General features: G+C 39.6%; 1 protein-coding gene across 3 annotated transcripts in view; it reads left to right on the forward strand.

Moving 5' to 3' along the window:
• LOC149317120 (solute carrier family 66 member 2-like) overlaps positions 1–22328 on the forward strand; it is a 102630-nt gene that overhangs the window by 24962 nt on the left and 55340 nt on the right. For 2 of the 3 annotated variants that reach the window (XM_089516888.1, XM_089516887.1), the window contains 2 exons: positions 12314–12447; positions 15444–15497. In XM_089516888.1, the coding sequence (XP_089373014.1) occupies positions 12314–12447; positions 15444–15497 (188 nt within the window). The remainder of the gene's footprint in view (positions 1–12313; positions 12448–15443; positions 15498–22328) is intronic. The other variant, XM_089516889.1, reaches the window with a different exon arrangement.

Genomic DNA, 22328 nt, shown 5'->3' on the forward strand with positions numbered 1-22328 from the left:
GCTTCCATGATTGATGTCCAGGATCTCTTCACTGGTGTAAATATCTCTGACATATAGTGCTATTCCTCCTCCTTTCCTGTTTGGCCTATTTCTCTTAATAAGGTTATACCCCTCTATTTCCACATTCCAATCATGAGACTCATCCCACCAGGTTTCAGTGATGCCTATTATATCATATTTGCTTTGTTGTACTAGGAGTTCGAGTTCATCTTGCTTATTTCCCATGCTCTGTGCATTAGTGTAGAGACATCGCAGACCATGGTTCCCTTTTACTTGCTGCCTGTGCAAGTTTTTTTGCCTCCCACTGTTGGGTCCTTGCACTGTTTGCCTTGTTTCCTCTGTGTCAGTTTGACTATTTTCGCCATCCCTTTCGCCTTCCTTAATATTGTCTCCCTTCCCCTCGGAACTCAGTTTAAAGCTCTCCTGATCAAGTTCTTGAGACTGTTGGCAAAAACATTTCTTCCAACTGGCGTGAGATGCAACCCGTCTGTTGCAAGAAGTCCCTCCTCATGGAACCGCAGCCCATGATCGAAGAATCCAAATCCTTCTCGGCGGCACCATCTGCGAAGCCAGTTGTTCACATCTGCTATTTTCCTCTCCCTTCCTGGACCATGCCCTTCAACTGGCAGAAGAGACGAGATGACAACCTGTACATCCATTCCTTTCAGCTTCCTACCAAGCGCCTCGTAATCCCTTTTGATGTTCTGAATGCTGTGTCTTGCAGTATCATTAGTTCCCACGTGGACCAAAAGGAAGGGGTATTGGTCAGTAGGCTTGACCAGTCTTGTCAGCCTCTCTGTCACATCACGGATCTTTGCACCTGGAAGACAACACACCTCTCGAGACATCTTGTCAGGCCTACAAATCACTGCTTCTGTACCCCTCAGCAAGGAGTCCCCCACTACGACCACACGCCTCCTCCGAGGCTTAGCAGCGACTGTTCCCTCGGGTGGGACTCTCAGGCTCCCCTGCTCCGTCCCTGAAGTCTGTCCATGCTGCTCTTCTTCATCCTCCTTGATAAGGGAAAGAGCTTGGAATCGATTCTCTAGCTGCAAGCTCCCCGAACAATTCCTTCTTGGCTTACTTCTCTTTGTGACATTCCTCCAGCTGTCTGCCTCCTCTGTTTGGCAAGTGACCTCTTCCACCCTAGCATCTTCCTCTGCGTGGTACTCATCCAAGATAGTTAGTTCTATTGTGTCCAGGAAATCCTCTTGTTCCCTAATCTGCTGAAGTGTAGCTACTCTGGACTCCAGCTGCTGCACTTTCTCCTCCAAGAGTACTACCAACTTGCACTTGGTGCATGTGAAGTTCTCCACTTCTGTAGGCAAGAAGAGAAACATCCCACAAGAGTTGCAGGTGACTGCAGCAGATCCCTCGTTGTCCATACTGCAAAGTCTTTAGTAATGAGTATATCAGTCAATCTACTGGGAATACTTCTTTAAAGGAATGTACTGGCTGCTATCTTACACTTAAAGGGAAGGTTCTGTTTCAATATCTGATTCTAACCTGATGCCACTTGAGCAGAGTTGTTGAGTTAAAGAAAACTAAAATTCGCGCACCATTAGGCGCGCGGCTCTGGAAGTTGGTATATAAAGCTAGTCTGCTAGCTCCGCCCCTTGTGACTCACAGATGTGACTCACAGAAGCTCCTCCCCTTCAGCAACGAGCACACGGTCTCAAGCACACGGTCTCAAAATGGCTGCCAAGCAGCTCCTCTCCTTCTCCTCTCTCTGGCCGGACTGTTCTGGAAGGCTCTGGAAGTTGGTATATAAAGCTAGTCTGCTAGCTCCGCCCCCTTGTGACTCACAGATGTGACTCACAGAAGCTCCTCCCCTTCAGCAACGAGCACACGGTCTCAAGCACACGGTCTCAAAATGGCTGCCAAGCAGCTCCTCTCCTTCTCCTCTCTCTGGCCGGACTGTTCTGGAAGGCTCTGGAAGTTGGTATATAAAGCTAGTCTGCTAGCTCCGCCCCCTTGTGACTCACAGATGTGACTCACAGAAGCTCCTCCCCTTCAGCAACGAGCACATGGTCTCAAGCACACGGTCTCAAAATGGCTGCCAAGCAGCTCCTCTCCTTCTCCTCTCTCTGGCCGGACTGTCTACTTTCATGTCTACTTTCATTACTGTAAGCTAGAAAGTCTTTTATTTTTTGATCATTAACCTTAGTGGAAGAGTCCTTTCCCCAATTTTAATTTGTTTATGGAAGACCATTTAGGAACCATTGCTATAGTTTTTAGCATATGTAAGGCAGAATTGGGAATGTGAACACAAGCCAAATGTTACCAAAGAGTCTGATTGTCTGTTGATTATATTAGATTGTGCTTTAAATCCTGTGTTAAATGTTCAGAAAGATTTGGCTACTCTCCAGTTTTCTGCTTTGCCTGAAAGAGAATCAGATGGGTGATATTTGCTTTGTAGGTGTGTGTGTGTTAGAGATTTGAAAACATTAACTGATAAGATACAAGCTTAAAATATAGAATTATAAACATTGTAAAGAAAGTGGGTTCCGTTTCCTGTTAGAAGGCTTCTGAATCATTATAAACAGTCTCCATACATTCAAAAACGGATGCTATTGAGACAAATAGGAACAGTGGTAGTGAGGAATTAATTTTCAATTCCTGAATTTTTCCTAACTAATGTGATTATTACTTAGAAGTGTCTCTGGCTTTTGGCTGTCATATTTGTTTAGTATATCATATAACTATTATTATAAAGTAACCTGATCTTTTGATATGGTGTGCATAACAAAGTGGAGATCACTTGGATCAATGTTGTTCCTCAAATTTGAAGAGTGCACTATTGGATCAGGATGAGTGTGCTATCTTGCCTGCAGGGAACTGACAGGAGAGACATCTTGATTTGTTTGTATCTTCCTAATATAAAACCCAACAGAAACTGCCAATGGAGGACGCTGTATACAATTTCTTTCTGTGATACTTGTACATTTTGTGCATATAGGGAAAGTTGTGTTTTTTGTGGGTTTTTCGGGCTATGCCGGCCATGAAAGCCTTTGACTTTAAAGTTGTGTTTCTTTGTATATTAAAATAATTATTTTTATTTTCAAATTTGTATGCCAGCTATCTCACCCCACCAAGTTAGGACAAAATATATGCATTTATTTATTATATTTTTTTCTCAGGCTGAGAGAAAATGAGTTACATGATTGGGTAAGGACTTGATCCTAGGTCTTCCTTGTCCAAGTAAACTTAATCACTTTCTGTACATAGAAACTAATAAACGCAGCCATATTCTGCAAGGCAGTTAAAATGCTATGTAGATAATAGCAGTACTGATATGCCAACTGCGACCCTACCTGGCACTGTGTGACCTAGAAACAGTAGGATTTAAAACTATGTATATGTGAATAGAAGTGCTTCTTCTTAGCTGTGGAGAAGGACATTGATTTCCTCTACTCATGGGCCATAATTCACCTTCTTCCATGCTCAGTACATTTGATGCTTCACTGGAGGATCTCCAGAATTTACAGTAGAACATTCCCAGAGCTTCCTTTTGAAATACTTGAAGTTTTCATGGTTGTTTTTGCAGTTTCCATAGAGTTTTCATCTGCCTTGGTCACGAGGAAGTGGAATGGGGTGGTTGTGGAGGATAAACATGTTTATTTGAGGTACAAGGCCAGATTCTCAATAAAGAATACCTTGTTAGAACTCACTATCTCTACCACCACACCAACAGGTGTTCATATTCATGCAAGGAGGCTTTTGGATCCCAGCCAGTATGCTCTTAAACATAAGGCAGAGGTCTTTTTTCTGTAAATAAGATAACGGCATATGTATGCATTGAATGTCAGCATATGGAAAACAGCATATTGTTTCTATATCTTACAGCACATGGATGAGAAATCTTTTTGTTGTTGAGGATTGCAGTGAACCCTTAGTATCTGCTGGATTTTGGTTCCAGGACCACCTGTGGATACCAATATCCGTGGAAGCTCAAATCCCATTAAATACAGTGGTGTAGTGAAAAGGTGTCCTTTAAGTAAAATGGCAAAATCAAGGTTTGCTTTTTGGAATTTATATATATTTTAAAATATTTTCAAGCAGTGGATGGTTGAATCCGTGGAGAAGGAATCCATGGATATGAAGGGCTGATTATATTTTTTGGGTTTGGGGAGGGGGGAATCTGTCAGGGCTGACATTCAGGTGTTGGATAGGGCCAGAGGCAAAAGTTGCAAGGACACTCCTCTCTCTGTGTTCTCCCCAAGACATAGTACCTCATTTTAGAGTACCAATACTGTGGTTTTCAGAATTGTAGAAAACACAGAGGCTATGGTCATGGGCATACTTTTGTGCATGGAAATAGTGGCAATGATAGTAGTTGGAGCATCATGGTAGTGTGGTTGGTAGTTTTTCAGTTGTTTTGGGAGTTGCTCCAGGGACATTGCAATAGTTGTTCTGTTACGGCGGTGGGTGAAGCTGTCTGTGCCATTGTGCTACTGATGAATGGGGAAACAACTTGCATAAGGGGATAGTGGATACTTCCTTCCACAAGTGTCTAAATAGAACAGTGTTCCATTTAACAAGGTGTTTTTTTGGCAGAAGAACCCAAGAGGAGTCTGGCCTGAGTGACCTAAGTTTTTATTCCACACAATGCATTGGGATTTCCTTGTTGTCATTTTCAGGAAAATAATTTGTAAACTTGTTTTTTTCCTCCAAGGGCAAGACAAGTTTATAGAAACTGTGAGCCCACTTCTGTTTTCCAGTTTTATTTATTTATTTATTTATACCCCCCTCTTCAGAAATGCTCTCAGAGATTAGAGCAATTTACCCGGAAGAACAGAGAGTTCTTAAAAAATCCTCAGTCCAGTCATTTCAGACATTGTGGTAGCTGCAAATCCATATATACAGCATTGCATCTTGTGCATGATTAAAGTTTTTTTTATCATTCTAAATCGTCTACTGTTTTATGGATGTCAATAATGGAGGCAGATATAATAAGCTTGAAACCTTTATGATTGCAGGTTCCCACTTTTAAGGCAAAGCAAACCCTCTATTGCTGATTTTAATCAGAGGCATCACAGTTCTAACTCCTTTACAAACCTGTAAATATCACATTTACTTTATGCCAATACTGCCAATATTCCCTTATGATCATGAGAACAGAAATTGGTTGCATTATATAATACAAACAAATCCACTGAGTGGCTCCAAGGATCCATCCACTGAATCTGTCTAGTAGTTAGTCACCAGTATTAGAAGGAAGGGTCTAATAACAGTGACATTAATATTGCATAGTACTGGCATAAAATTTATAGTCCTGCATTTCCTGCTTCATCCTCGCTATACCGCAATATACATTCTGAAAATACCCTATTTTCATGTTACATTGTCTACCAGTTAGATTGATTGCAGAGTTATGGAGACCTCTGTGCAATTGTGGAAGAAGAACCTGGATAACAGCCAGTTTTCACTGAATGTAGCATCTAGGTTTCATGATGAGAATCTAATGCAGTAATAGAAAATAGACTCTCCAGTAACATTTGGCTGATGTCCCAATCCAGATCCACAGTAAGCCTAGCTGAAGGGCATGAGTAAATTAATTCCTTTGAGAAGTCAAGTCTGTTAAATCCATTCTTAGGACACAGCAAATTCATGCTTTGCTGTGCTGTTTTGAGTGTTATTTACTTGGCCTTCAATAATCGTCATTAGAAAAGCTAAGGAGTCGCATAATTTGTTTAAAACAATGTGGAACTCAGTCTTCTCTTACGCTTATGGTCTCTTTATTCCTTAGTCTCCAGAGCACTTTTCTTTTCTCTTCCCAACAAAGTGTGTTTATGTGCATGCACACACCTTCAGGTCATAGAATCATAGAGTTGGAAGAGACCACAAGGGCCATCCAGTCCAACCCCCTGCCATGCAGGAAATCTCAATCAAAGCATCCCCGACAGATGGCCATCCAGCCTCTGTTTGAAGACCTCCAAGGAAGGAGACTCCACCACACTCCAAGGGAGTTTGTTCCACTGTTGAACAGCCCTTACTGTTAGGAAGTTCCTCCTAATGTTGAGGTGGAATCTCTTTTCCTGTAGCTTGCATCCATTGTTCTGGGTCCTGTTCTCTGGAGCAGCAGAAAACAAGCTTGTTCCCTCCTCAATATGACATCCCTTCAAATATTTAAACAGGGCTATCATATCACCTCTTAACTTTCTTTTCTCCAGGCTAAACATCCCCAGCTCCCTAAGTCGTTCCTCATAGAGCATGGTTTCCAGGCCCTTCACCATTTTTGGTCACCTGTTGACTCACAGCAACCCTATGAATTTTATAGGGGTTCTAAAGGCAAGGAATACTCAGAAATGGTTTTGCCAAGTACTAACTGGAAGTGACCCTATTTAGCCTCTAAGTCTAAGATAAGACAGGATCTGGTGCCTTTAGACCAATGGTTCTCAAAGTTTGGTCCTCCAGATATTTTGAACTTCAGCTCCCAGAGTTTCTTGTTGTTGACCAAGCTGGCTAGGCTTCTGGGAGTTGAAGTCCAAAACACTTGGAAGGCCAAAGTTTGGGAACCACTGCTTTAGATTATTTAAGCCCTCTTACTAGAACCCTTGATTCTCTTCCTTTTCCCCCCAGCCATCTGCCTCTACCAGTCCCCCCCTCCTCGCTTTCAATGTCTACTTAGATCATTCTCCTTTTATTATACGTCTTTCCACTGGGGTCACCTTCCTTGGGTTCTCTACATCCTTCCTCTTTATAACCTTCTCATCTGTTTGCGTGACCTACTGCTTCTCATATATCTTCTATCTTCCTTGGTTCATGAATTCATAATCCCTGTCACACTGACCTTTCCTCTGCCTCATAGAAGCTGCACTATTTTTGAACACGCTATTGCAAGCAATGCTTCCTAAGTGAGAAGAACATTAATGAGCATGTGGACGTACAATATAAGAATTGTAGGAAATTGGTTAGAGTTCAGGGAGGAAGAGAACAAAGAGACTAAAAGAGAATCACATTTTTATGATTCCACAGAGCATTATTTTTATCAGTTATCGGGCCAGTCCAAAAGGCTAAAATAAGTCTAATTCCTAGATTTCAAAACCAGCTTCTACATTAATCAAAGATGTTTAAAAATATTTGTGGAAGAAGGTAAGGTGAGGTTGCGGAAGGACAGTGTTAAGAGTTGTCTGGTTTGTATATTGTCTTGAGATGGTGTACAGGAAGGGTGTTCAGACTTTCAACATGAACTAATTAGGCACCATCCCCAATGAATCTGGGTTTGCTGGGAACAAAGAAGGCAATGAAAACAGAGCACTAAAATTTTCAATTTGACAATACAAAAGATGACTTGAAACTTCCAACTTGTCTCCCATCTGCTGTGTAACCAACAGGCTACAATAATAATAATAATAATAATAATAATAATAATACGTTTTATTTATAGACCGCTATTCCGCAATGATCATAGCGGTGTACAGTAAAAATTGAATACAATACAAATACAATGTGACAATTAAAGCAGGGAGAAGTCTCGTCCTTCAGACAGTCCCTGATGTTGCTGGGTCTGCCTGATGGCTCCCTCTGAGGCCGAGATGACAGTTGAGGAGGGAGGGGCCTCTTCCTTCAGGCAGTCCCCGATGTTGCTGGGTCTGCCTGATGGCTCCCTCTGAGGCCGAGATGACAGTTGAGGAGGGAGGGGCCTCTTCCTTCAGGCAGTCCCCGATGTTGCTGGGTCTGCCTGATGGCTCCCTCTGAGGCCGAGATGACAGTTGAGGAGGGAGGGGCCTCTTCCTTCAGGCAGTCCCCGATGTTGCTGGGTCTGCCTGATGGCTCCCTCTGAGGCCGAGATGACAGTTGAGGAGGGAGGGGCCTCTTCCTTCAGGCAGTCCAAGATGTTGCTGGGTCTGCCTGATGGCTCCCTCTGAGGCCGAGATGACAGTTGAGGAGGGAGGGGCCTCTTCCTTCAGGCAGTCCAAGATGTTGCTGGGTCTGCCTGATGGCTCCCTCTGAGGCCGAGATGACAGTTGAGGAGGGAGGGGCCTCTTCCTTCAGGCAGTCCAAGATGTTGCTGGGTCTGCCTGATGGCTCCCTCTGAGGCCGAGATGACAGTTGAGGAGGGAGGGGCCTCTTCCTTCAGGCAGTCCCCGATGTTGCTGGGTCTGCCTGATGGCTCCCTCTGAGGCCGAGATGACAGTTGAGGAGGGAGGGGCCTCTTCCTTCAGACAGTCCCCGATGTTGCTGGGTCTGCCTGATGGCTCCCTCTGAGGCCGAGATGACAGTTGAGGAGGGAGGGGCCTCTTCCTTCAGACAGTCCCCGATGTTGCTGGGTCTGCCTGATGGCTCCCTCTGAGGCCAAGATGACAGTTGAGGAGGGAGGGGCCTCTTCCTTCAGACAGTCCCCGATGTTGCTGGGTCTGCCTGATGGCTCCCTCTGAGGCCAAGATGACAGTTGAAAGTTTGTTGGAAGTTGCCTGTTTCCCAAATAACCTCTATATTGTAAGCTAGGAACAAACTTAGGTTATAGTTCAGACAAAGCAAGCCCATAGAAATCAATTTTGATAGTTTTGTCATTGGTTAGTGAGAGTGAACCTGTCTAGCTAGTTTCTTCCCTGCCCCTTTTTCTTTATTTTGCATCAGATTATTCTAGGGTTCATCTGTAAAAATGATAGTGATGAGCATGTGTATCTTAAGACATTGCTTCTTTTACCACAGTAGACTCATTTGAATGATCACTCTTGGCAAAATATTTTCAGTTGCCATTTGCTTTGTAATGGTACTGAACAAGGATTAAAAATTAGCTCTGGGGAAGGAGACATTCAGTAAAAACCTATTACTCAAGACATCTCATAAATGAGTAGTGTGTATTTTCACGTGCCTATTTTTTAACTTAACCATAAATACGGGCATGCTAATTCAGGATATTCTGAATATGTTTTATGGGTTTTTTCAGACTCTTGAGAAAGGAAAAGATTTCCCTCTAGTGGCTGTAATGAGACAGGTTGGATTAACCTTGATATCCAGTCTATTAGCAGAAACAAACCTGAGCCTTTTTGTAATGTCACCTGTACAACATAAGGCCAGAAGACAGAGACAGAAGCCCTCTCATTCGTACAATCATAGCCATTGCTTTTTGATTTCCCAGCTTGTCCTATTTGAAAGTGCATGTTACTCTGAAGTTCTTCTATTATAGTTACATGACTTACCCCATTCATGTTTAACATCAGGCATGTCCATTTAGTTAAACAACATGTAAAGAAGGAATGGAAAACCTTTGGCTTTCCAGATGTTTTGACTTACACTTCCCATCAACACTAACCAGCATTGCCAGTGGAAAGTTATATGCATGTGGACAGTGAGAGTTATATGCATATGGACAGCCAGTGGTTGTTGTTGACCACTATTCTACAGAAGTATGCACAGGCCTTGTCTGTCATATCAACTGTTTTGATATTCTTCTGGTGTTGTACAATTGCATTCCTCAGTATTTTGCAATGAGACTTAAGAAAAAAAGTTGTTGACTTCTAGTCTTCCAGCATGTGGCATCATAATTAGCAAACAGGAAGAAGTACTTAGCTTTCAGTAATCTGAAGGATGTATTTTTTCCCCTCTGACTCTGGGGCAGAAAAATACACATTAGAAGCTGGACCCAGAAATATATTCCACCTCCTCACCAAGGAGATACCTATATGCCTTCTGTAAAGAAGTGCACTTCTGTTTTGTAAAATAATAATTATTATTATTAACCTTTATTTATGAAGCGCTGTAAATTTACACAGCGCTGTACATGCAATCTTTTTAGTTAGACGGTTCCCTGCCCTCAGGCTTACAATCTAAAAAAGACATGACGGGAAAGGGTAAGAGGTCCAGCAGTTCCTCTCTACCTCCGAGGCCTGCACATAGATCTGAAAAAGAGGATAAGAGTAACGGGGTTAAAGTTATGCCAGCATGGCATCGTCGTTTGAGTGTTTGAATGTGACTCTGGAGACCAGGGTTTGAGTCTCTGCTGGGCCATGAAATCCACTGTGTGACTTGGAGCAAGTCACATTCTCTCAGCCTCAGAGGAAGGCAATGGCAAACCGCCTCTGAACAAATTTTGCCAAGAAAACCCCATGATAGGTTAGCCTTAGGGTTGCCATAGGCTGGAAACAATTTGAAGGCATACTGTACACCGACGACAACAGCAAACAGTGTAGGAAGAGACATCTCAAGGAGTAAGACTGTGAGGAACCAATGATCAAGGGAGTGATAGTTGGTCTGCTGGAGGTTTTTAAGTAAAGGCAAGATAACTATCTGTTGTGGATGCTATAGTTCTGGATTCCCTTCATTTTGCAGGTGGGTGAGAATTATACTAGAAGATTTTAAAAGCCTTGAACTTTGTGATAACTTGAAATGGTCTCCCTCAAGGAGTAATTTGTGAGCTGACCAGTCATAGCTGCAGATTTGTTACCTAGTCACCTTTTGGTGCATGTACATTATAAGGCATGGGGTAATAAAATGTGGTCTGGTATCAAATACAAAGTGCTCTTTGCTCATCTTGACTGCTAATAGCTATCTGAGTCAGATTGATTGGGTGGCCTAGGAGGAAGATAAATGCCTCACTCTCAGGAGAAGGTCTCTGTTGCCTTGAAGGAGACTGCAATGTGCTCTTTCCTGAAGAAGACCTCTCTGGATTGAGAAGTATTTGGGAACTATTGTGCCATTTCTAATGTCCCCTTTCTGGGGAAGTTGCTCAAGTGGCTCGGCAACTTCACACTTAATTGGAGGAAACAGATTATCTGGACTCATTTCAATCTGGTTTCATGTCAGGTTAACCTGATTGATAACCCAATCTGGGTGAAAGAAAGGGGCAGTGCTACTCCATTAATCTTCCTCAGTGGCCTTTGATACTATTGGTCAAGGTACTGTATATACTCATGTATAAGTCTAGAAATTTAGGTCAAAAAATTGACCCCAAAAAACTGACTCGACTTATCCACAGGTCAATGTAAGTATTGTATCTTAAATCTTATTTAAAAGAAGGCACCATCTCCTAATGAAAAGCAAGAGTATTATATGTGAAGCACTGACCCACTCTACTCTCTCATCCATCCAGTCTTAAGAGTAAGCACATAGAGTTCATTTTATAAGTTCTTTGACATTGCTTTGCTTTGCTTCGTCCTTTAGATCTTTTGCTATATGCCCCTAAGTTTTACCCTTGACTTATCCATGGGTCATAGCAAAATCCATAATTTTGGCCCCAAAACTTGCCCTCGACTTATACATGAGATCGACTTATAGTCGAGTATATACGGTATTTTACTGGACTGGCCCTATGTTATGATGGTTCTGTTCTTATTTCTGGTGCTGGTTACAGAGAGTGCTGTCAAAGAATTCCCATTCTGTACTGTGGTTATTAAGCTATGGAGTGCTGTAGGTTTCCATCCTATCTTCTATATAGTTTAATATCTACACGAAGTTATTGCATGAAGACATAAGGAGTTTTGGGGTGGGTTGATGATGACACTCAGCTCTAGTCAGCTGGGGCTGTGCAGATGCTGGATATTGCTTGAGGTTGTAATGGGCTTAATGGGATACAATAAACTGAACCTTAATCCCAGTAAGGAAGAGGCTCCATAGATGAGTGTTTCGTAAGTCTGCGAAGTGGATAAGTGACCTCTCCTGGCAGTGACAGAGAATTCCAGGTGGACTCTGTAGTAGTTGGGTCCAGCTTTAACTGTCTATCTATTGTCGCCTTTTCTAGATGGTGATTACATAGCCACAGTAGTCTGTGCACTGATAACTTCCAGGCGAGACTACTGTAATGTATTCTATGTGGGTCTTCCCTGACGTTGCAGTAGTACAAATTGCAACATGTAGATTTTTGACCAGAATATCATATAAAGACCATGTAATACTGGCTTTGAAGGAGCTGAACTCAGTTGAGGAATACCTAGGGGCCTTATTGGCATCTATGCTATTGTCATTGTAATGCTGAGTAAACAGATAGCTTTTTATTAAAATATTTGAGGCCTAATTGATGTAATCCAAATATGCATCTACATTATGGTTTTAAATTGTTTTAATTTATTTGGATTGCTCCATTTTAACTTGTCAATTGTTTAATATGCTTTTAGTCTGTTGAAATTGTTTCTTGTTTTTATATTTTTAAATTTGTTAAAATGATTTTATGGCATGCCTGCTTGAGATCCTCGGATACATGGGAAGATATAATTTTAAAAAATAAATATGAATAAAATATTAGCCTAGCCCTGGAAAAATATTTTGCTTTACATATGTACCATATTATAAACTGTTGCTTTTGATTAAATTAGTCAAGGCTCCCCAATGTTCACTATTTGATGTGTCTATTTTTTCCCCTTCCTTCTAGGTTTGGGAGGCATTTTGAGTCTCCTCTATTGTTGCAGAGCATTATAATGATAATCACAATGTTATTGATGCTGAAACTGTGCACTGAAGTACGCGTAACAAATGAGCTGAATATTAAACGACGCTCCTTTTCAGGTTGGTTAAAGTCACCGATTAGTGATGCTGTTTATTATTAGTGTTTTCTTTTGGTGTCTGTTGGTTTCTTTTTGCTAAATTATAATGTGACAATTATAGTGTTCTGTCTAATTGTCTCTTGATAATCCAGTACTAAAAGAGTGTCCACCTCATGGAAATGGGTTTTATTGTTTTTTTAAAAAAGAATTTCTTGTTAGTAGGCCACATCCTATTCAGTAACTTGCACAATGCCCCGTTCAAATATAAATTCACATGCAGCCAGGAAAAACATAGTGATAGTGAAGTTCTGTGTGGTATTGATCCATGTGGTAAGGTGTTCAACTTCTCCACCATGTTGAGTAGCCACTATTCAAAAGTTGCTTTGGGCAACTTCCATGTTGAAATGATAACAAGCAACCCTTAGTCACAGGACTTTGTCACTATTAAATACATGTCTGTATTTCAGTGTCACAAAATTTTATATCTTTTTAGGACTTAGGCTTTTATTAGTCTTCTTTCTCCACTAATATTGTGCTAATACAAGACATACCCATTTAGGAAGCTGATGGTATGATCCAAACTCATCCTCCTATGTGCAACCTTGTAAGTGGATATTCGTCATTTCCAATATGCTGTCATAAAGTGTCTCAGCACCTGTTGGATGTTCTTCTTTGGGGGATGGATCTTAATCCTCAGAATCTTGTATCCCACCTCACTGCTCATTGGACACTTGGACAGGATTTTTAGCCTTTGTGTCACTTCAGTTGTTGTTTCTACATGGAGTAGATTTCAAAAATCCCTGAACAAGCACTTGCACTGTGAACACACATATTGTAAAGAAGAAAAATCCACAGTATCTGCGATGTCTCGTCTGCTGCAGGGAAGACAAAGATTGGATTGAAATGTGAACTGATAATTATTGAAATTCAGCTTGAGGATCAGCACTGTTTCTGCTTTCTTGTCCACCTTTGACTCTTCCTTCCTTTTCTTTTTGCTTTTCTGTAGCAAGACACCTTCTATGGCTTTCCTTATGTCCGTCATATTTAGATACTTCTTTTTCCATATGCTTTTGAAGACACTTGTTTAAAGTGGGCTATGAAGAAGTATTGCCCTAGTTGGCCAATTAGGCTCACCTCATCCACACGGAGAGGAATCAGTTTTGTTAATTTCAAAAGTGGTAAAATGGCATCTTTCCTCTTTTTTGTGATATAAAACATGGCTTGTTTTGTGTGTCATCTGGATTTAATTTCCAGCAAATGAGAGGTAGCTCAGTTTATAGTTCAAAGCATTTAAATTTGTACAGTGAGTATTTCTGGGTTGTTTTCTTTATGTGATACCCGCTGATGCATGAGAAGGGTAGTACCCCTCAGATCTCCATTAGATGCTTACTGACCAGGCCTAGTTGTGAGTCTCTTGTAATGTGCCACATTTATAGGTTGTGGTGAAGGAAGGTATTTTTATTTACTTTTTCCTGAGTAAGTGAAATAAGATTTTTCTTATTAATCCTCTTTAGTACATATTGCTCTCTGTAATTAAAAAGCCAGAAATATCTCAGCAAAACCTGTTTTGATTTTGTGTGATTGTCTTCTGTCAGCTGGTTTTTAAATTAATAGCTTGTGTAGTCTTACATATTTAAAAGGGAGATACGAAGACTTTAAGATGAGGAGTTTTAATTTAATTTTTTTAAAAAAGATATTACTCTGTTAAATGCTAACTGGAATTTACATTTACTGATTATATTGGTTCAAGATTCCTTTTATACTCATAGACTTTCCAGCAAACGAAGTGAGAGAATTAATTTCATAATAATATAAAATGTGAAAAAGTCCCCCTGAATTCTGACACCAGTGTAATGCACAACAAACACACAAAAATTCTCTCTGAAGCTCGTGTTTGGTTTTTTGTTTTTTGTTTTAAAGAGAGACTCACATTGGCATCAATGAAGATTCACTTGAAATAGAAACAACTTCTGACAGGCTAGTTTTTGTCAGAGAATGCTCAAACCTCCTCATCCCACTTCACCATTCCAAGATTTCCCTGTGGCTGCTATATTGAATTGTTCATATAATGAAAACTGTTCATTAATTGCATTTGTTAGATTAATAATATGTTTAGTTTAACCCTAATGAGAATATCCTGTTTAGTAAAGCAGTGTCTTGTTTCAGCTTGGACCTTTATATCTAAATCCCATCAATGTATGTATTCTCAGAATTCAAGATTTAGAATCATGGAATGACTCATAGGTAACATTTGTAAATTAGACTTGCACTACAACTCAAGTGTCACCAGTGAGTCATTCCAAAAGTGAGTTCACTTTTCTAACACAACTATAAAAGTATTTTAGGATGGGCTTGACAATGTGTAGGCAATGCCTTTGATATCCTTATTTCCTTTTCCAGCACCAGTATAATCACATTTGCACAAGAATACAGAATTGGATTATTTTGGGCAGAATTGGCTCTTTTTTGGACAGGGTATAAATGACAGTGACTATAGAGTTAAAGCATACATTGGTTTTGTAACACCAAAAACAAACAAACCCTTTTCTCAAATGGACTACAATAATGAAGAATTTAATCTTTTCATCTGTAACCAAGTGGTAGAAGCAGAATATAAATGCAATCAACACAGTAATATCTTTGATACTTCTTGTGAATATTCTTCAATTTCCTTTTTATTAAGGATAGTGTAAAAAAAAGCTTACAATGAAGCGTTCTTAGTACTGATAAATATGTGAAATATTTGCTTAGCCTATGGATTTGATATATTATGCAAATTAATGCTTCTGGTATCCCCTCCCCCCAATATTTCTATGCAGTATATTGTGACTATTATTCTTAGCTTCAGAATCTGAAAGTCTGCCTCTTAGACATAGACAGTGCAGGAACTAAACAAAAAACAAAACTTCTTGCATGATGACTAATAGCAAGACATACTAACACTGAGTTAATCTAAAATTCAAGAGGAGTCAAACTAGTCTGTTTTTTCTTTGCTTTCTCTTCAATCTTTTAATGTAGCTGCAGATAGTAAAGATGAAGAATTCAAAACACCACCCAAGAGATCCTTTCTGGGTATGTACTTTACAAACCCATACTGCATGAGGTTGCCATTTGAAACACCATCTGTATTTCATTGCTTTTTATTTTTCCTTTTTGCGTTTTTAATGTTTATGCTGCGGTAGAAATGAATGCATGATTGTCATTTCTACAAAGAAATGCTTGTGGTGTGTTGTTCTTAACAGTAAAATTTCACCTCAGTACAGTTTCAACACTGACTGAGTAAAAAGATGCATTCAACTTTATTTTTCGGACTAACTTTCCTAAGGATTATGTTCTTAGTTACCTTTGTTCTTGACTTTAAAAGAAATTATATTCAGAAGTCATGCTGCATCATTTTTTCTACCTGAAAGGCAAGTGTGGGTGTTCATAGGTTGTTTCAGTTATTCAAATTTAAATAGTGCTCAAAGTACATAAATAAGAATTTTCAGTAAGTTATTGTACTTAGGATATTCCCAAGGCTCTGAGCTGTCATCACAGCTACTGAGTTTTGAAATTGTGGGCTGGAGGTTGTGAATGCAAATCTTAATCTGTGATGACACAATCCCTTATTGCCCTCTTCAGTCTTCAGATCCTATCAAATACTCATGCGTGAAGTCCATATATCACTTCTGTGGTGTAGCTGCTGTCAGAAGTCAAACATGTCATCCACGCTCTATGTTGCAATGGTAAGGTGAGCAAGCGGTAGGCTTTCTGGGGCAGTCAGGTGACATGAATACTGTATTTCCTTTTCCCAGCATCTACAACCCTGATGGTGTGGTGCTGTGAGAAGTAAATTACAGCCCAGATCACATATGATATGTGGGATTAACAAATGTGGTCACTGCAGTTTAGGCCTGAAGCATGTCCTGGTGTGTTTTGTGCAATATCTTTAGTACAGAAGTAACTATGATCTGACCCATTGAATTATGTTTCAATCAATAATAAAACTACAATCAACCAGAAGAGAATAAATTGATATAAATATGAAAAGTATTTTATTTTCCATAGACAATCATCTTTGTTTATTGGTCAGTCTTTTTGCCGTGATACAGGGTTAGCTCATACATTCCTAAAATTTGATCTGTTATTACGCATGAAAGTATAAAATGATGATGATAGGTCATCCCACATTAATTGCCTCACATTATCTCAGACTGTTACTGATAATTATGGAGATATAACCACACTGATGTGTCAGTAATAATCATTAAGGCAAGTTGCTTTTAATTATCCTCTCTGAAAAATTCAGTTGATCCATCCTTCAGTTTGGATTTGAAGATCCTACCCTCCCAGTGTGCAGATTAGGTTAATTCTTGTATTTTTCAAATAAGCATTTCCTGTTGCATCTTTTCAAAAAGGATTTTGCATGTAAATGTCTGCACTTTTGTTCTTTGATTTTCATCATTAGCTTATACGTAGTCATTTTCACCTGTTTGCTGTATAAAAACCTGCTAACATATAGAATGTAAAATGGATTGAAATTCCATAACTTTACATTCTTGCTTCCTGTTGTGCTTGTGGTGCATGGTGGAAAAGTGTCTTCTATTAATATTTTTTTTTAAAGTTGGAAGAAATATTCATTTTAGGTGCTTGACAGATATTGCAAGTATACAATTTAACATGGTATTTGTTTATTAAATTCTTAATTTTTTAATACAAGTGCCTAAAACTAGTTGAGGTATGAACTCATTCTGTGCACATAGAAGCCATATAAAACTGAAATAGATTGTTGCAAAAAAGAGTTGGCTGAACTTTGCACTGAATGAGAGATTATGTTTTAAAATAAGAAACAAACAAAAACAAAACATACTGATTCCCAAATCTACTGTAAATTTCTTATACTTGTTTCAAGTTGGGAAAAATACATTGAGCGGCCAGAAAAAGTTAAGTGAACCATGCAACTTAGTGTTAGGGTACATATTAAAGTTGCAGAAACAGTAACTCCTCCTCCTTCAAATTAGGTGACCCTATGATGGGGGTTTCTCGGCAAGATTTATTCAGGGGAGGTAAAAAGTGTGAGTGGGTTTTCCTGGCTGAGCAGGGAAGCTTGGTCTCCCAGAGCCCCAGCCCAGCACTCAAAGCACTATACCACACTGGTTTTCACAAATATACTTGCTCCAGCATTTAAAGAAATATATATATTTTGTAGATCAGGTTAGAAATCATCTAGCCTATGGACTCACATTTGGACCCAGGCTGGCTGGCTTGCTTGCTTGCTTGCTCGCTTTCTTTCTTTCTTTCTTTCTTTCTTTCTTTCTTTCTTTCTTTCTTTCTTTCTTTCGGCTCTTCCTGCAACTCTCCAATCTTCCTCCAACTGAAAAAAAAAAAAAAAGCACCTGAAGGGTCATTTCTGCTTCTGGAAGCCTTTGTGAGGAGCCTTCTTTATTTCTTGTCTGGTTTATATTAAACTATAAGTGGACTGTCATATACTTTCAGTCTTAAGTTTCTCTCACTTTTGGGGGGGGGGGGGCTGACGTAACACATAGTGCATAGCAAATTACCCCCTGGAACTTTGTAATAGATGGGACAAAACTTGTACCCTGTGTGGTTAAAAGACTGAATGTTCCTCCTTGTGTATTAAAATTTGTTCAGCTGACTAAAATGAACATGCAAATTTCCAGCATGCTCACTTAAAATAAAGCTGAAGGGTATCAAGATGAAAACATATCTGTTCATTAGTGTTTCAAGCCAAGATTTGGTGGCTGTGGGTAAAGAACTCCTTGCCTGTTCATGGAAATATGAAAAGCATAGGGGATTAAAGGAAAGAGAGAGAGAGTGAAGAAGGCATTCTGTAAAGCTTACCATCTTTAAATGAAGGTGATGGAACCTGCCTATGAAGACACACCCAACTAAAGGTGGTGGCAGGTTTGGGTGTGCAACGCCGGTACCCTGGTGAGATCAAACTCTTGTACCCAAAAAAGGCTCTGAAGCTGAATGTAAAGTTCAAAAGGGGGGAAATTTAATTTAAAAGACAAAATAAAGAGTTTTCTCCTCCCCAGCTCTAAACAAAAGGTACTTTACAGTTGCAGCAATCTTCAGGTTGTCATCTTTCTGGGTCTGATGGTTTGCTCTCCTCACTCAATGGAGCTGGTGCAGGGTCTTTCAGCTCCTGAACTCCTTTATTTTCTTGCTGATGGTAACTAATTTGGCTGAGTTGGTAACTAATTTGGCTGAGTTGGTAACTAATTTGGCTGAGGTGTAAGAAATGCCCTTTCCGGCTGTCTGGGCCTGCTTGCCACCAAAAGACAGCTCTCTGCTTGCTCTCAGCAAAAACTGCTCCCCCACTAAAAACCTCTAGCTACAGCAGAGCATGCTGGGAAAGGGCAAACCAAACCTGGAAATAATGCAGGGGAAACCTACAGCTCCTCCCACAAACTAATACAAAGAACTTTTCTACACTAAAATAATCTGTGGCCTGAACCAAAATAAAAGAAAATGCAGGGGGAAGTCCAATCAGTCCTGGCAGGACATCACACTGCCCATTCACTCATTTTTGGAAATCCACCATGCTTTTAGACACACTGAAGCTTGCACAAGCCCTTTTAAAGGGTTTTAGAGGGTAATCACTGGTTTTAGACAACGTCATGACAATCACTCAGAATTATTAGGAGGTCGATACAGGTTTCAGTAGATGAGAAAGTGCACATCTAATCAGGGACAGTCCAAAGAAATCTGGGAGACATGGTCAATAGCTGAAAAAGTTCCTGAAATTTACCCACTCCTGAAATGCAGTAGGGCCTAAATGTTCTAAAGGTACCAGATCCCATCTGATCTGCGAAGTTAAGCAGGGTCAGCTCAGGTTAGTACTTCAATGGGAGACTGCCAATGAATACCAGATGTTGTGGGATGTGTTTCAGAGGAAGGAATTGACCAAACTACTTCTGAGTATTCCTTGTTTTAAAAAACCCTGTGAAACCCTGTAACTAGAAGGCACATACACACAGAAGTACAGTAGAATCAAATTAGAGTGTATTTTACCTTACATGAACCTGTTAGCCTCAGAAATGGCCACTTCTGTTGCACACTAGTTGGAATATTTAAAGTGACAAAATTGCCTAGAGGGTTTAGATTAGCAGAAGTGGAGTAAACTTAATTATGTTAGAGTTATCATTTCACATTACTTTCTGGTAAAAAAAAACAAAAACTGTGCCACTTCCCAAGGTGTTCTTTCTCATCTTCCTGTTGATCATATTTGTCAGTGATCCAGCAAACCACTTAATGTCATTGATTCTTTCTTCCCACTCCCAATCAAAAGGAAAAAAAAAGAAAAGAGAAAGCTTTTATCTGGGCACTTTATTCTGAGACTTGTCTAGTTTTTTCTATGCTAACGGATAATTTTCTGGGGTTTTTTCCAAATGGAAACAATATGGTATTGGTGATTTCATGAAAAATAAGCCCACGTTTGCTGAAATGTTGAATAAAAATTAGGTCAAGCACATTTTAATGGCCAAATTAAGCACCCACATCCCTTAATCATATGTGTGTGTGTGTGTGTGTGTGTGTATTAAATACCTATGTCTCTCTTTACTATTAGACCTTTATAACTGATACTAGTGCAAGTGATATTTTGAAGATAGTTAATGATGTTTCTTTTAAATAAGAAACTTAGATGATCATTTTAAAATGATTTCCCAAATCAAGAGATGATGTACAAACTGTTTTCAACACTGCTGATATTATTAATGTTGAGATGAGCTAAAAACTGTGCTTAATGGCTGAGCCTGTGTGACTAGTGAGTCTGCCCCCTTCTTTGACCAGAGACTTGGGTGATTCTTAACTTTGGATGCCCAGGCTGTTATGGCCCTCACCACCTCAGTCAACATGTCCTGTTCAAGGCAACGATGGACGTTCCAGTCAAGCCACAGTGAGAAACCGCTAGATTGCCAAGGAACTTTTAAACATGAAACAGTTGTCTCTAGCATCTGGGAAATTAAGCTCCAGCTTTTTTGGGAGTCTACTAATGAATACACTGGAGGAAATAGAAATGTATGTACCTGCTCATATCTACTGTCAAAATTCCACCAACAGCTGTGCTTGTGATCAGCACATAGAGGAAGAGATTGCTGTGCTTTCTCAGTTACAGCAGAATGCTACTGATAATTAAGGTTTATCTTTAGCTATTGTGTCAATGGTAGATTCAAGGCCAAGCTGTTATTTGTAAAATGATATTTGGGAAAGGGACAGGCTAGCTAGGGGTTGTGGGATAGGCTAGAAAAATGAAAGACCAGAGGGCTGTCCCCCAGCATCTGCTGCCTGAGGCAGTTGTCTCTATCTGCCTAATAATCATTAGCTCCATTGGGGATGTAAATCCTTGCTTATATCTTTGTTTTGCACAAGAACAAAGAAATACTATTACCATCATAAAAAATCTTTGCTGGACAAGGTGGCAAGAGTATTTTTTTAAAATTTAAATAATGTACTGTCATCCATAGAGAAATCTTTGCACAGATTGTGTGATTGATTTTTGTACAAACTATGATTGTTGTTTTGCTGCATAGATTGTTCAAAAGCAGAAGCTCTGGTTGTTTATATATTTTTGATCAAATAAACCTGTCCTATGCTTACTGTGAGTTTGCTTTACTTTAAAAAAGAAGAGAGAGACTAGTGTGTCACATAAGCTTCTTTCCCAAATTTAAAGAGACCTTGACCAAGAAAAGCTGTTGTTGTTTGGCTCTTAACACTAGTAATGAAAAACTTTGCATCAGTTCTTTGTCCAACAGGACGTTCCAAACATATTGAGACACTCTATTTGAAGTAAAAAACAGTTATCAAATTTTTCAATCTCTGTGCCATGTGCACACATATGTCATGTAGGAGGTACTTATAACGTAAAACCCTATGTTATAAAAATTATTTTTTTTAACTTTTTGGGTAACAGAATTTGAAATGGGATTTGCTAGTAAAGTTGAATATTTTTGTGGGAGATCATTGGTTATAATTTTAATCAAACCATTAAAAAAGTTGCATTTGTTGTATCTGACCACTTGATGGTGCTCATAGACTTGCAGAGGATTGTTGTCAGGCAGTGCAAGTTAAATAGAAAAATGTTTTGCAGTTTTAAGGGAAAATTTGGAGGAACAAAGAAAAGACTAGCTCTGCAGTCCTCCCGGGTTATAAATACAGTATATGTGTAACTGGAAGATAAGGTTTGTGGAATTTCAAGTGTTAGGATTTCAAAATCAGGAAGAGAAGATGAGTGCAGGAAATGGATTTGATTTTCATGTTTGGGATATTAGGTTGTTAATCGGTAGATAAATATGTGCACATTCTGACAGTGTTTGTATGAATAATGTAGTTAAGCAGGCTTAAGTTTAAAACAGAAATGTATTGAATGCAGAAGGGTATGATTTGGGGCAGAGAGGGATTATTTTTTAAAATAAAATCAGGCTAACTGATAGCGATGAACTAGTTTGAAGTATTGTGATTATAGTTTTTGTATTGCCATCAGTTTAATTAATGCCAGCCCTGAATTTTAGTACTAAATGAGGAGGGGAGATAAATAGGTAATATTTTGTTGCCAGTGGGGCATTGGATTTAGGTCTATAATAGGAAATGTTGTTAACTGCCCTGACTTATGGCAACCCTGTTAATGAGACAGTTCCAGGACCCCCATCTTCAGCTACTTTGCTCATGTCCTGCAGACTTAGACCCGTGACTAATGAATCTATCCATCTGGCATGTGGTCTTCCTCTCTTTCTACTATCCTCTACCTTTCCTAACATTATTATCTTTTGTAATTAGTCGTGCCTTTTCATGATGTGACCAAAGTACAACAGCTTTAATTTGATCATCATGGCTTCAAGGGAGATTTCAGGCTTGATCTGCTCAAGGACCCAGTTGTTTGTCTTTTTGGCCATCCATGGT

Source organism: Sceloporus occidentalis, unplaced genomic scaffold, assembly GCF_023333645.1.
Source record: "Sceloporus occidentalis isolate IW3139 unplaced genomic scaffold, rSceOcc1.0.p SCAF_3, whole genome shotgun sequence".
Classification (NCBI taxonomy): Eukaryota; Metazoa; Chordata; class Lepidosauria; order Squamata; family Phrynosomatidae; genus Sceloporus; species Sceloporus occidentalis.